General features: G+C 36.2%; 1 protein-coding gene across 8 annotated transcripts in view; it reads left to right on the plus strand.

Moving 5' to 3' along the window:
- The window catches only part of mtd (TLD domain-containing protein mustard), a 158,336-nt gene that overhangs the window by 87,071 nt on the left and 56,937 nt on the right, over positions 1-14,328 (plus strand). For all 8 annotated transcript variants that reach the window (XM_017898195.1, XM_017898198.1, XM_017898196.1 and 5 more), the window contains one exon: positions 7,552-7,616. In XM_017898195.1, the coding sequence (XP_017753684.1) occupies positions 7,552-7,616 (65 nt within the window). The remainder of the gene's footprint in view (positions 1-7,551; positions 7,617-14,328) is intronic.

Here is a 14,328-nt window from a genome sequence, read left to right on the forward strand (position 1 = left end):
AATCTGAAAGAAAAAAGATAATTAAAACCTGAAACAAAAAATAATTAGTACCTGAAAGAAGGAATTAGTATTAAATTATTCAAGAGAGTGGACAATGGTTACTGAATAATCATTGATCTAGCCAACGATGACGTACAAATAAACCAACGACGAAGCATTCGCATAGTGTATAAAACACTTGAATGCATAAACAATGAAATCTAGAATAAAAGAAATAGAATCTGAAAGAAAAAAATTATTAAAACCTGAAACAAAAAGAAAGAAGATTAACGCGGCCCCACCGACGTCGAACCGACAACTGGCTCGAGCCTGCACGCGGGCCCCTTATATAGCGGCGGCCGGCCGAAGATTGGCGAAAATTTCCGAACTTTACCGATTCCTTTAAAAGTTACTTTTTCGCTGTAATAACTAACAATTTATTAACTTTTTTGACTTTTATCGTTGATATTCGTTGCAAACTATTTGTTATCAAGGATTTTAATTTGTTATTAACAATAAATTTGTTAATTTATTAACTTGTTGTAAGTTATGAATACATTTTAATACAAATACGTTGTTTGTTTAAGCAGTAGCTAATAATTTATTAACTTTTTTGACTTTTATCGTTAATATACGTTGCAAAATATTTGTTATTAATAATAAATATAGCAATTTATTAACTTTCTGCTAATTATAGATACATTTTGACGCAAATACGTTGTATATACTACTAATAGCCTATAATTTAGTCATTTTTCCACTTACATTATAAATTTACGTTGCGATCAATTTGTTATTACAAATAAGTGTAATAATTTTTACACTTCTGTAAATTATAGGTACATTTAAACATTAGTATGATATTGTTCAAGTAATATGCAATGAAATACTTGTTTTCTTGTATTATAAATTTACGCCATGAACACTTTATTCTTAATAACAAATTGGATTATTTATACATTTTTATGAATTTCAACTGTATTTGAATGACGTCATTGCCAAGAATTCCACCCACTTACCTCTCGCAGCCCCTAAAATCGTCAAATCTTTAACTGAAACATCGAAAATTTACAAGAGATAGGAAATATGTTAAACTTTGTGCGTAGCTCTCGCAGAAATTGTGCAATTTGTTAATTTTCTAATGCCGAATGAAAATTTAAGAAACAGTGGTAGACGCCATCTATGATTTTTCACTGGAAGTTTGTGCTCCAGTTGAAAATCATAGATGGTGCCAACGAAGCACAAGCTTCCAGTGTAAAATCGTAGGTGGCGCCTACTGCTGTTTCTTAAATTTTCATTCGGCATTAGAAAATTAACAAATTGCACAATTTCTGCGATTAATTTATGAACGTTAATTTAAGAAGTTATTCTAACTTTATTTATGAAGTTATTAATAATAACAAACTAATTTGCATCAAATTATGTACTAAAATGTATAAGAATGTTGCCCAAAGATTCAGCTTTATGATACAGTTATAAGAGTTCATAAATTAATTACAGAAATCGAGTAATTTGGTAATTTTCCAAGTGCCGAGGTATCTAACCTTTTCTAATCACTTGCTGTCATTATCAGGAGGTTTAGACGATCTCCTAAGAAAATTTTGACGTTGCACTTCCGAAGTCGAACTGACAAATGACTGACCCAGCGGGGTGTCGCCCTTTATATAGCCCTTGGTCAGCCGAACATCGACGGAAATTTCCGAGCTTTACCGATTCCTTTAATTACTGCTTTTCCGCTGTAATAATCAATAATTTATTAATTTTTCATTTTTATTATAAATGTACGTTGCGAAGAATTTGTTATTAACAATAAATGTAATTATTTATAAACTTTTTGTAAAATATTCATATATTTTAATGTAATTTTTCTTTTTTCTTTACTTTTTTCTTTTTACTTCTTATCTTTTTCTCTTTATTTTTCTGTTTCCTTTTGACGTCTGAAGAATCTAATTATTTTATAAAAATCGGTGGAAATGTATTTCTACGAGCATCTTGGATACCATGATCATCTTCCTTGTAACCTCATACGCGAATATCTTCTCGTTCTCCTCCACGAAGAAATCAAGGTATATATACGAATGCTGCGACCAATAGATTTGTTTGATCCACCCATAAATTTTCTCTGCAATGTTACACGCTGTTGCTCTTCGATTTCCTTTTTGACAAAGAAACCAAAACTTGGATTGGCTGATACGGTCGTTCGGTATCATAAATTTTCCTCGCAACATTGCACGCGATTATCATCTCGATTTTCTCTCCGATTTAGAAGCCGATATACAAACGAAGCAACCGACCGAAGGATTCGACTATTCTATAAATTTCCCTCGACGTATTACACGCGATTCTATTTCCAGTTTTCCTTTTCACGAGAAAAGTTACGTCTAAACGAAACGGACGATACGAGGTTCGACTTTCTTATAAATTTTCTCTGCAATATTTTCTTATATTTTTCCAATTTCCACTTTAATGAAGAAAATATTAGGACAAATTTTCCTTACGACATTGCGGGCAATTATCGCTTGCATTTTCTTTTTCGCCGGATAATTAATAGACGAGCAAAGTGGACGATAAGAGTGGTCGTTTTTCGCATAAATTTTCTTCGCGAGGTCCCATGCAATTATATTTTTCGATCTCTTTCCATGCGCAGAAATCAAGACACGAAGTAAGCGATATGATCGTTCGATATCGTAAATTCCTTCAGTTTTCTTCTTGATGAAGAAATTGAAATACCAAATTGACAACGTGATTGCTTGGTACAGCTGCAAATTATTTTCACGATATAGGCACGGTTATCTCCTCGATTTCCATTTTGATTAAGAAGCTAATGGATAAACAAAGTAAACAGAAATGATGGTTCGACTTCCCCATAAATTTAACCTACTGGATACGAGTACATTTTTAATAGAGAGATTGAGCATTCTTCTTTTTAATAGAGAGATTAAACCACCAAATCTTAAATGAGATCGCACTATATTGCTATTAATTATCCTCGCAATATTATACACGCTTATCTCCTCGATCTCCACTATAAGTAGTTAATGTATGCAACAAAGTAGACGATAGCGAGTAGACGTGGTCTTTCCCATCAATTTTCTGCGGTGGCTCCTATATGATTATAATTTTCCAATCTCCTCTCTAATAGAGAAATTAAAATACCAAATCCTTAACGAGATCGCTCAATTTTCCCAGCAACGCTAAACCCTAGGCAAGGAGAAGGATCTTAAAAAGGGTAGACTAAGAGCTAAAATATTGGAAAATTGATTAGCCATATAGTAAAAGACAAGTCGCATAGTCAAGTAACCAAAGCGATGACAACGAGAGATAGAAAATAATCATTTAAGTCGAAAATATCAATTAAGTGTTAATTTAGGGATTAATATAATGATTAGGATTAGGGTTAATTATCTAGCATGCTAGGTAGTTAATATATAAAACAAAGTAGACTGTAAATAGTAGACGTGGACTTACCCATAAATTTTCTCCGCAAGGTTGCACGCCATTATGTCTTTTCAATTCCCGTCCTCGTGGCGAAATTGAAATGCAAAGTAACCAATATGGCGGTTCGATCTCGCCGCGAATTGTCACTTTGTCGTAATGGGAACGTCCCGTATTGATTTTCTCGAGACGAAACCGAGCTTCCTATTCCCAGGCACGTGTTTACGCCGAAGGATTCTAAATTGACGACTATTAAACACATTTACCTCGTGCTCGCAGCTACAACAATGGCCGCCGGGCGCGCGGCGCCCTCTACGCCTCGTCGCTTTGGCGCGAATTACGAAATTAAGCCTGCCATTGTTCGGTGAATCGCTCGTGCGTCCTGAGAATTATTCGAGGATTGTTGGAGAATTACTGGAGAATTACTAGAGAATTACTGGAGAATTATTCAATTAGACGATTTTTAAGAGTTCTCTCGTCTACCATGCGTCGACAGTATTCCTAACCTCTGCATGGGTTAAAATAATGTTAATTAAGAAACGGTAGGAGGCTCTTAAGACGTTGAGTGCGGCGCCGATTTTGCTGTACTTTCGGCTCAAGCGGCAGCAAGTATGAACAGAAGATTTGTTTCACTTTGTCGTTTTGACTGTAACTATTGTTTCTTAAGCACTTCGGCGCCAATGCGCTGCTTTGCCGTACCTGGTCCATTTATGGATATAGCGGCAGATGTTGGTTGCGAATTTAGATCATCATACCAAAGAAAAGAGCACGGTCCAACCAGCGGAGGAAGTCAACCCGCACTTGACCCTAGTAGGCTTCAGGAGTACGCCCGGGGAGATACCCGATTTGGCGTATTACTCTTGGGCCACTTCAGGTCTGGCATGGATACGAGATCCAACCGAAGGTCTCCATGGCCCGTCGTTTTGACTATAAGAATGGTGCAGCCAATGCACAAATGTACAAATTATAAACAGAAGATAATGAGGTGGGGAATGCCAGGAAGGCAAGAAGGCGATCGCCAAGAGACGATCAGTCAGAAAAAGCCACGGAAGTGTAAAGATTTACTTCAGCAAAGGGAATTTAGTTTTTACAATATATTAACTGTCATTAATAATTTAACCGTTGACAATGTCACGCACCGATGTCGACCGAACGAAAAATTCGCTGTCAGTCCCTAGAATCCACGCCGTCCAAACGAAAAGCCTACTGTCAGTCCCCAGAGACTGACATAGCACTCAACGTGTTTACCACTTCGGTACGTCGCTTGTCCATAGTCGGCACTCATAGTGCACACGATACATTTGTTGCGTCCCAAACACTTCAACTCGCTCGGAGACTTTCGTGGGATTGTGAGGCCCGTTTACGCTGCTGCGGCAGTGTTGCTGGGATGCGGCCTACTCTAACTTGATAGAGGTAGGCCTGGTTATGGTTGAACTGCACAAAGATTGTGAGGCCCGTTTACGCTGCTGCGGCAATGTTGCTGGGATGCGGCCTACTCTAACTTGATAGAGGTAGGCCTGGTTATGGTTGAACTGCACAGAGCTCTATAGTAGACAGTCTCCTTCACTGAGTTGTCGGTGGATCTCGATGATGATAGTATGGTCATCTTGAAGTTTTTAGGAAGAATCCTTTTACGAATGCTTTGTCGGTGGTTTTATAAGGTTCGTCTGTCTGCTGATCGGTATAAGGTGTATAAGATGTAACAGGTGGGTGTGTCATTCTGTGATGGTGGAAGTTAAATAATTTGAGTCCTTGTTACGGTTTACACTAGCGGTGGTTTAGGTGATGATGAGTATGTACAAGTCAAGGGACGCTGACAATAAGGACATAAACCAGTCCTCCACTTGACCTGGGACATTGCGGTCCTAGGGCTGCAACAGCAATATTAACAGTCTTAGTATAAGTTAACTAAATGTGTTACACTCGTATAATTGGAGAAACACATCCGTCAAATTGACGGGTTCCGTGAATTTAGTGTTAACGTGTTAAGAGGTTCTTAGGAAGTTCTTAGGTGGTTCTTAGAAGGCTCTAGGTTTATAATCCGCGTTATCTCAGTTGGTGTGGGCTGTTGAGTCTTGTGCCATACCTCCACTCGACATATGTGTATGTTTGATGTCAATGATAATGTGTCGGGCGTTACTTTTACAATATGAGTCATTTTTAATTTAACTTGGTGAAGATTGTTGACTGGCGTGCCGTAGGTGGGTGTTTGATGTCGGTGATAAGGTGTCGGAGGGTGTCCTATGTAACTGGGAGCTTCGCTCTGCCGGTGACTTGAACGACCGCATGCAGCGCTGTCGAAACATTTATAGTTGCATTTGGTCATAGCAAAATTTTCATCTTCTCTCTTTTTGAATCGTGTTTTCTTTCTCTCTTTTGCAATTTCCTGTGTTCAGAATTTTATCTACCTGCTGCAAAATGGTCTCGAATTTTTACGGCTGCTTGGTGTAATGAGAGAGTCGAGGAGGAAGAGCTACTCTCGATAAGTTGCTCGTTGGCAATTCAACTGCGTAATTATAAAGTAAAATAGCGGAATAGTAAATGTAACTTCAGTGTGCGTGTTGTTAAAAATAAACGTTGCATTCGAAGCAACGCTATTTTTAATTCGTTTCAATGCATTTCGTTGCATTGCACGCAGATTAGAAAATCATTTCCATTTAGAATTGATGATAATTGCTAATACGTCTCTGCTGTGTTTTCTATTTATTTTACCCTCTCGTAAGAATTTCTTACACCGTGTACTTCAATACACGAAGTACATATGAGTCGTTCATTGCATAAATCGATTAACTCCGCTTTTTGAAAAATCTTAAATATAAATTGTTGTGACTATACCAAGTGCTTTGACACTTAAATTTAAGATTTTTCAAAAAGTGGAGGTAATAGATTTGTGCAGTGAACGGCTCATATAGAACTGAATGATACTACCATAAAGTAACTATACAAATTTACTAGGCTCGTTAAACCATTAAACAAAATTAATTAGAAAATTATAATTTATTGCTAAACAAATTGGGAAGAAATGTCTAGTAACTTTAGTTATTTAATACTACTGTATAATATATGTGTAATATATATTTTACAATAAATATATAATACAGATAGCCCTCCTACAATAAGGCATTCTATAACACTGTTTCACTATAACACGATTCGTAAATTGCGGGAACCCTCTTACAACACGGCATCCTATAACACGGTTTCGCTCTAACACGATAAGAAAATTGCAAAAACCTTTGTGCAACACTGTACTTCTACATGAGCAATGACGACGAAGAAATTTATTAAATTAAAGTCACGTTAAATTAAAATAATATTTTTCTTTTTGTTTTGTTAAAAATTAAGTTATTTATATAGAATTAAAAAAGAAAATTGTTTTTAGTAAGTTTTCGGAATGTAACCCCCCTTTTTGTACTGACTCTGAATCTCATACAACACGGTGTCACACGACACGGCATTCTCTAGGAACTTATCTACCGTGTTATAGGAGGGTTACCTGTAGCTAATTGTTGAAAGTAAGATACGTCTTAATCTATATACGAAAATCAATCTCTTAGGTGAAATAGATATATCTTTAGATCTATGCACCGAAGAGCTTTCGGGAACGCGTTAGATAAGTATTAGGAGACCAGGACTGTGCATACCCTTTTTCTTCACTCTAGTTTTCACTCTCCCTACGAATAATCAGAATACGTTTGACATACCTTCCTTAGGATAGAGTAAAGATAATTATAGCACCAAGATATTTCTTTTTACCCATAATCCTAATAGTAATATTCAAAATTAACCCTTTGCACTCGAGAGGTGAGCTTCAGTCACGATTTCGTAAAATTTGGAAGATCGATATTAATTAATATATCAAATTTAATGTAATGTAACAATGTGCAAGGTATCGAAATCAAATAATTCTACAATTCTGTTATTATACAATTCTTTATTTACTACTCGAAAAAGGATCGTCAATTTTTTAGTAGAGGATCTTTGAATTCCTACTCTTCTCTAACCTAAAAATCGTCGAGTGCAAAGGGTTAATAGCAAATAGAAAATTAAAAAATTCTTGTTTTAATCGCGATTTGAATAATGATAGGTGGAGTTCTAGCTTGAAATGATCATCACGATTCTCGATCTGTTTTTCAGACTCGGACAGCGAGAGCGAGGATGGCTCGTCCACGAGGTTAAACTTCAACGTCATCCCCTATACGGTGAGTAATTCGTTCCTTTCAGTGCAAGACGAATAGAAACGATTGAAAGTCAAGGAGAACGAACGTAACCTCTGCTCGAGAATGCATAAATATCCTTTATCGATTGCATCTGCGACGATGCATTTGATTCATGCGCCAAGTTGAGGATATCTGGCCGTTCCATCTATTCCATACGTGATATTTACATACCGTTCTAAATTCACTTGTATCTCTCGTTCCAAATCTCGGCTGTTGCTCTACCAAATATCTCGTTCGCGAAATAATTCACCTATGTTTTTTTTATCGAGAAATTCGCTCTTCGGAACTTCCTTCTTGCCCAGGAAAAAATGTTCCAATTGGAAATATATTTTTAGTCGAACAGAAATTTTCTGAAATTACTTTTATCCAAACCTTGTATTACAAAAGTAATTTCATAAAATTTCCTTCTTAATTTTAATTAATTCCCAGAAAAATCCTTCTATCCCTCCAAAATAGGGACTTTCTAAAATTATTTCCTATTAAGAAAGCCATATTTTGTTAAATCTGTTTATTTAATAATTAATTCCCTGAAATTATTCCTTTATCCGAATCTTTTTATTTAATTACCCGAATTTGTTAGCCAAAAAGAATGTTCCAATTATGAATTTTTGTATCCACACAATAATTCTGGAAAAATTACCTGCTATTAAAGAAACAATTTTACCAAGCTTTTATTGAAAAATTATTTAATTCCAATTCTGATTGTAGACGAAAATTTGCATTGAAAATTATTTTTCCAAGATACTAATTTTCTAGAGGCACTTTTTGTTATGGAAATAATTTCCTGGAAATATTTTTTAATTAAATACCCCGATTCCTTAATTCGAGCAGAGGTTATCAAGAATTCCACGTACTTGGAAGATACAAACGGAATTCTTGGGCTCTCTGCTATTCTTTCCACAGTGACTATCGTATCAGACGCGAAATTACCTAAATTTCCTAAATTCCCCGAGAAAATGAAAAACGCGAAATTCCCCAAATTTCGTAAATTTCCCGAGAAAATCAAAGACGCGAAATTCCCCAAATTTCGTAAATTCCCCGAGAAAATCAAAGCCGCGAAATTCCCTAAATTTCGTAAATTCCCCGAGAAAATGAAAGACGCGAAATTCCCTAAATTTCGTAAATTCCCCGAGAAAATCAAAGACGCGAAATTCCCCAAATTTCGTAAATTCCCCGAGAAAATCAAAGACGCGAAATTCCCCAAATTTCGTAAATTCCCCGAGAAAATCAAAGACGCGAAATTCCCCAAATTTCGTAAATTCCCCGAGAAAATCAAAGACGCGAAATTCCCTAAATTTCGTAAATTCCCCGAGAAAATCAAAGACGCGAAATTCCCTAAATTTCGTAAATTCCCCGAGAAAATGAAAGACGCGAAATTCCCTAAATTTCGTAAATTCCCCGAGAAAATGAAAGAACAGTGACCATTCGTCATAGACCAATGCATCGAGCAGATGCAAATTCGAATCTCGCGAACAAGACTGGAACTTGTTAATTGAGGAAGACAGGTTATCTCGTGATGCAAATTCTCGATATTTCTGCATCTCCTTATTTATTCAGGAACCTGTTGTCTTTAACGCATCGTCATATTCGTATACGGAATACGTAGAGCCGGGCTCGTGTATTCGTAATCTAGATACAACTTAATTAAACTCGATTGGCAGGAACGAATTTCGTAGCCTCTGACCAAGTGACATTCTTAATGGCCGAAGATGCAGGAAAAATGACTGGATCCCCCCGATTACGACACATTTTATTAAACTCACGCGACCGGCTGATCAGCCTGGCATGATTCATCGTCACGTACTCTACCAGCCAGTGTCAGGAAACTCTTGTTAATCTTCAATTATCATCCGCTAACGTTTCAGGCCGTTATAGCTCGGGTATTTTCTTATCTCTCTGTAGTGTATGAAACAATGTCTGAATAAAGAAATTTATCACGAGAGAAACGCTTCCTAGTATTTGATCATAGCTCGCCTCTGGCGTCTTATCGCCTACGGTGATCGAGTGATCGATGACTTCGGATTATCTAACTGTATAACATCGCGTCATTATCGGGACAACCTATTACGAATTTTCGCGTTTCCACGATACAAAAGTACGCGTAATTTAAATGCAAATCGCACGTGATGTATGTACTTGGCACACGTGATCGAGAAGACGAGGTGTCCCTAGAATTGCGATAGTTGAAGTAGGGATTCGTATAGAATTCTACGCTTCTGGGAATTCGATTTTTACCTGGTGTGGAGAGTACAGAGATTAGGCTGATAAGTATCGGTGACGTCTTTGTAATTTTTATGTATGGAAGTATAGAAATACTGAAATATTTGGGTAGATTTGTAAGATGATTAGACGATATTCTTGTATAAAAGGCACACTACTTGAGAATTAGAGGTATTAATCGAAATGTGAGCTATAGGTCATAAAGAATTGGGGGATTGGTCGAGAAGAAATTTGGAATGAACGCTAAATTTAAAATTATGGCTCTGGGAATTTTTAATTTTTAATTTGCTGAGATATTAATAAATGAATTTTGGTATTTTCGAAACTTTGGGGGTAATAATGTGCCGTTTCAAAGTTCAAAAGTACCGATATACCTTTTGGAATTCTGTCCAAATTCTATTTGTAAACTGCCGGTGTACCTTTTGGAAATTTATTAAAATTCTATTTCTATAGTATCAAGATATCTTCTGAAATTTTATCTTAAATCTGTTTCTAAACTACCAATGTACCTTCTGCAATTTTATCCCAATTCTACTTCTAAAGTAACAAGCTTTCTTGTAAAATTTTATTAAAATTCTATTTTTAAATTACCAACGTACCTTCTACAATTTTATCCAAATCCTACTATATTCCAAATTCCATTTCTAACGTATCTGAGTACCTTTTGAAATTTTATCCAAATCCTATCACGTTCTAAATTCCATTTCTAAATTATCAAAGCACCTTCTGAAATTTTATCCAAATTCTATTTCTAACCTACCAATGTGCCTTCTACAATTTTATCTAAATTCTGTTTCCATCCTACCAATGTGCCTTATAAAATTTTATCCAAATTCCATTTCTAAAGTATCTGAATACCTTCTGAAATCTTATCCAAATTCTATCACGTTCCAAATTCCATTTCTAAATTATCAAAGCACCTTCTGAAATTTTATCCAAATTCTATTTCTAACCTACCAATGTGCCTTCTACAATTTTATCTAAATTCTGTTTCTATCCTACCAATGTGCCTTATAAAATTTTATCCAAATTCCATTTCTAAAGTATCAGAATACCTTCTGAAATTTTATCCAAATCCTATCACGTTCTAAATTCTATTTCTAAATTATCAAAGCACCTTCTGAAATTTTATCCAAATTCTATTTCTAACCTACCAATGTGCCTTCTACAATTTTATCTAAATTCTGTTTCTAACCTACCAATGTGCCTTCTAAAATTTTATCCAAATTCCATTTCTAAAGTATCAGAATACTTTCTGAAATTTTATCCAAATCTTATCACGTTCTAAATTCCATTTCTAAATTATTAAAGCACCTTCTGAAATTTTATCCAAATTCTATTTTACCTTCTGGAAGCATGAACCAAGGCTTGCGTGACTGAACCCGTATTATGACCCCGAGTCGAAGGAGCGCTAGCCAGAGAGCAGAGCGGAAAAACGCGAAATGTTGACAGAAAAGTAGCCTGGAAAACTTCTGGAATCCGCTAATGTCGTTCCTCGACGAGTCTGCAAACAGAGATTACAGGTGGCACGACTCGGTTTGGCGAAACGAGCAGCCTGGCGGTGTGTGTGTACGCACGCTAAATTACCCAAGCACTCGGGCTCTAGTTGCGTAATGACACGCTTATGCTTTCTTGAGCGTGCACATACGCCTTTCGCAAATCGACGCTCACTTTCTCGGCGAGCACGTACACGCACGTTGGCAGAAATCGATACGACATTTCACGGAGGAAAGGGTTAACACGGTAATCGCCGTGATTCTTATGAAAGCGTCCTGGCTCCTGAAGGAGAAGGGTATTAGATCCGCAGAGTTGATAAGCATCGATGCACTTTCCACGATCATTCCTCACCGGGGTCCCTGTACAGCGTGAAATCGAAGTGCGTTTCATTCTAATTTCTCTATGGTGTAATAATCCATTCGATAAATCCAGGATCGCACTGTGCCGCATACTCTTTAGATTACACGATTAGTATCGTTGGACTAACGTGAAAAAGCGCTCGCGATGAACTTGACACAGGATCTGCCTTATAGTAAATTGAAACTAAGGTGCATGCGCGATGTCCAACGAGGAAGTATTCGAGCTGAAATGAAATACGAGAAAAGGGAAAGAAATCAAAGATTAACTTGAAATAAATGAGAATAAGGATATGAAATGTATGGAATGAACAGGGGAAAAGAAACAAGTTAGAAATTAATACAGAATGAATAAGAACAAGAGTATGAAATGCATGGAATAAATAAGAGAAGAGGAACAAATTATAAAGTAACGAATGAATAAGAAAATGAATATGAAATAGATGGAATAAATGAGAGAAAAGAAAGAAATTGGAGATTAATAGGAAATAGATAAGATCAAGAATATGAAATGCATGGAATAAATAAGAGAAAAGATATAAATTATGAAGTAACGAAATGAATAAGAAAACGAATGTGAAATGGGTGGAATGAACGAGAAAAAGGAAACAAATTAGAAATTAATAGGAAATAGATGAGAAAAGGAATATGAAATGCGTGGAATTAACGAGAGAAAGGAAACAAATTAGAAATTAATACGAAATAAAAATAAAGACAAAAATGTGAAAGGAATGGGAAAGACAGGAACAGTAAAACAGAAATTAGAGACTAAGAAAGTAAAGATGAGTCCAAGGATTACTGAAAAAATCGACCAATATTAGGCAAACAAAGAAATATATATATATATATTTATATATTTTTATATATTATAACTGACCACTGCTCCTTAACCATTGGCAACCCCTTTGACACCAGCAACCAGGCCCATAGGGAAGATCCATCCGGTCCCAAGAGAAACCTGCAAAAGAGGAAATTCTAGTCAGTCATACGATCTATATATTGACCGAAGATGGACGAAAAGTCACAATGGCTGCCGATTTTGTTAATAATAACGTACCTTCTATAATAACCAAGAATGTCTTGACTTTTGCATTCTTATTATAAATTTACGCCTCCAACAATTTGTTATTAATAATATATTTGATAATTTATACACATTTGATAAATATATTTATTTCCTCTATATTTTTCACCAAAACGAAGAATTACGCTTAAAGTTTATTTCTTTATAACTTTACATTAAAAATCAGAAACTATTTCAAGTTACAAGTGATTTAGAAGAATTTCTTACAATTTTGCGATTAGTATAAAAATAGTACGTGAAGATATATGGACGATAGTTTTAGTGCACTCGTGGCTACGGCCCTGGCGAGGCTAGACGTGCGAAAAATGGCTGCGGAACGCTTTTCCCAAGTACCCCTAACTCAGCTGTGTACTAAACCCTCGACCGGTCCTCGAATTTTGAGTCACGCGTAACGGAAGTGGAGAATTACGGCGGTATAATAATTTATTAACGATAAAACGAGATGCCCCTTGTCGTAAATCAGTCACATCGGGTGAACATTCTAGTGAAAAGGTCGACGACTTCTGGTCTACGACAACACAGCCATTCGATTGGACTGCTCGCCACGTTTTCTCCTTCCTTTCGACCAACTCTCCGGAGAAATTTCTCCGACAAACATCTTTCCCCTCCCAGAACTCGAATTTTTTCGCTCGATCGTCGCGAAAGAGTGGCTGCTGGGAGCGGAAGTGTCGCCATGACGAGGAAGCACGACTCGTTGCGTAACGGGCCAGTACCCTAAGCTAGAAGCATGACCAGTGATAAAGTTGATAAATATCGAAATGTCGTCGATATACAGCGTGACTTGCATAATCCGTGCACGACGAGTAAAAAATATGTAATCCACGAAAAAATATTTTGAACGAAAATTACACGGTATCGAACCGTGGCCATCTGTGTGACCTTGGATATTTTTAAAGGAACATGTACTTCCTGTGAGTATATTTAGATGTATAGTTGTGTAAATACACGTTACGTGACTCACCCTGTATATGGATAAAACATCGATAAACCGAATGCAAGTAATTGAGGGAGATCGTAATCTAGGAATTTTATTTTTATTTTATTTATTCACGGATATAGAGTAATTATATACTAGGAAATTATATACAAGGTGGACCACTTCGATGGTGTTCGTTTTTGGTAAGTTGATTTCTTCCGGCTTTGTTAACAGCGTTGCAGTCTCGTTATTTGGCCACATCCTGTCATTTGCGGGAAAATCATTTTTTACTGCCTTTCTAGTAATTAAATGATCGAAGATAATCGCGGTGGTCGTGTTACGTGGTCCACTCTGTAGATTTGTCGAAGACGAGATGGTTGTACGAGTTAGGTGGATGGTTACAATTGTAATTGCAATTGTGTGGTACTGATACCACGATAGTTCAACGTCCTCAAGGTTGCGCAATGACAATTATATCGGATTAGATTTAATTCCAATAAAATTATCTGAAATATATTAATTTTTATCTGAACTTACCACAGTTATTTATTAATGTAACTATTATTATACTTTGAGTATTACGTTTTAATTATATTTTTATATCAAAAAATTTCTATATAA

This window comes from Eufriesea mexicana, unplaced genomic scaffold, assembly GCF_001483705.2.
Source record: "Eufriesea mexicana isolate 0111107269 unplaced genomic scaffold, ASM148370v2 scaffold588, whole genome shotgun sequence".
Classification (NCBI taxonomy): domain Eukaryota; kingdom Metazoa; phylum Arthropoda; class Insecta; order Hymenoptera; family Apidae; genus Eufriesea; species Eufriesea mexicana.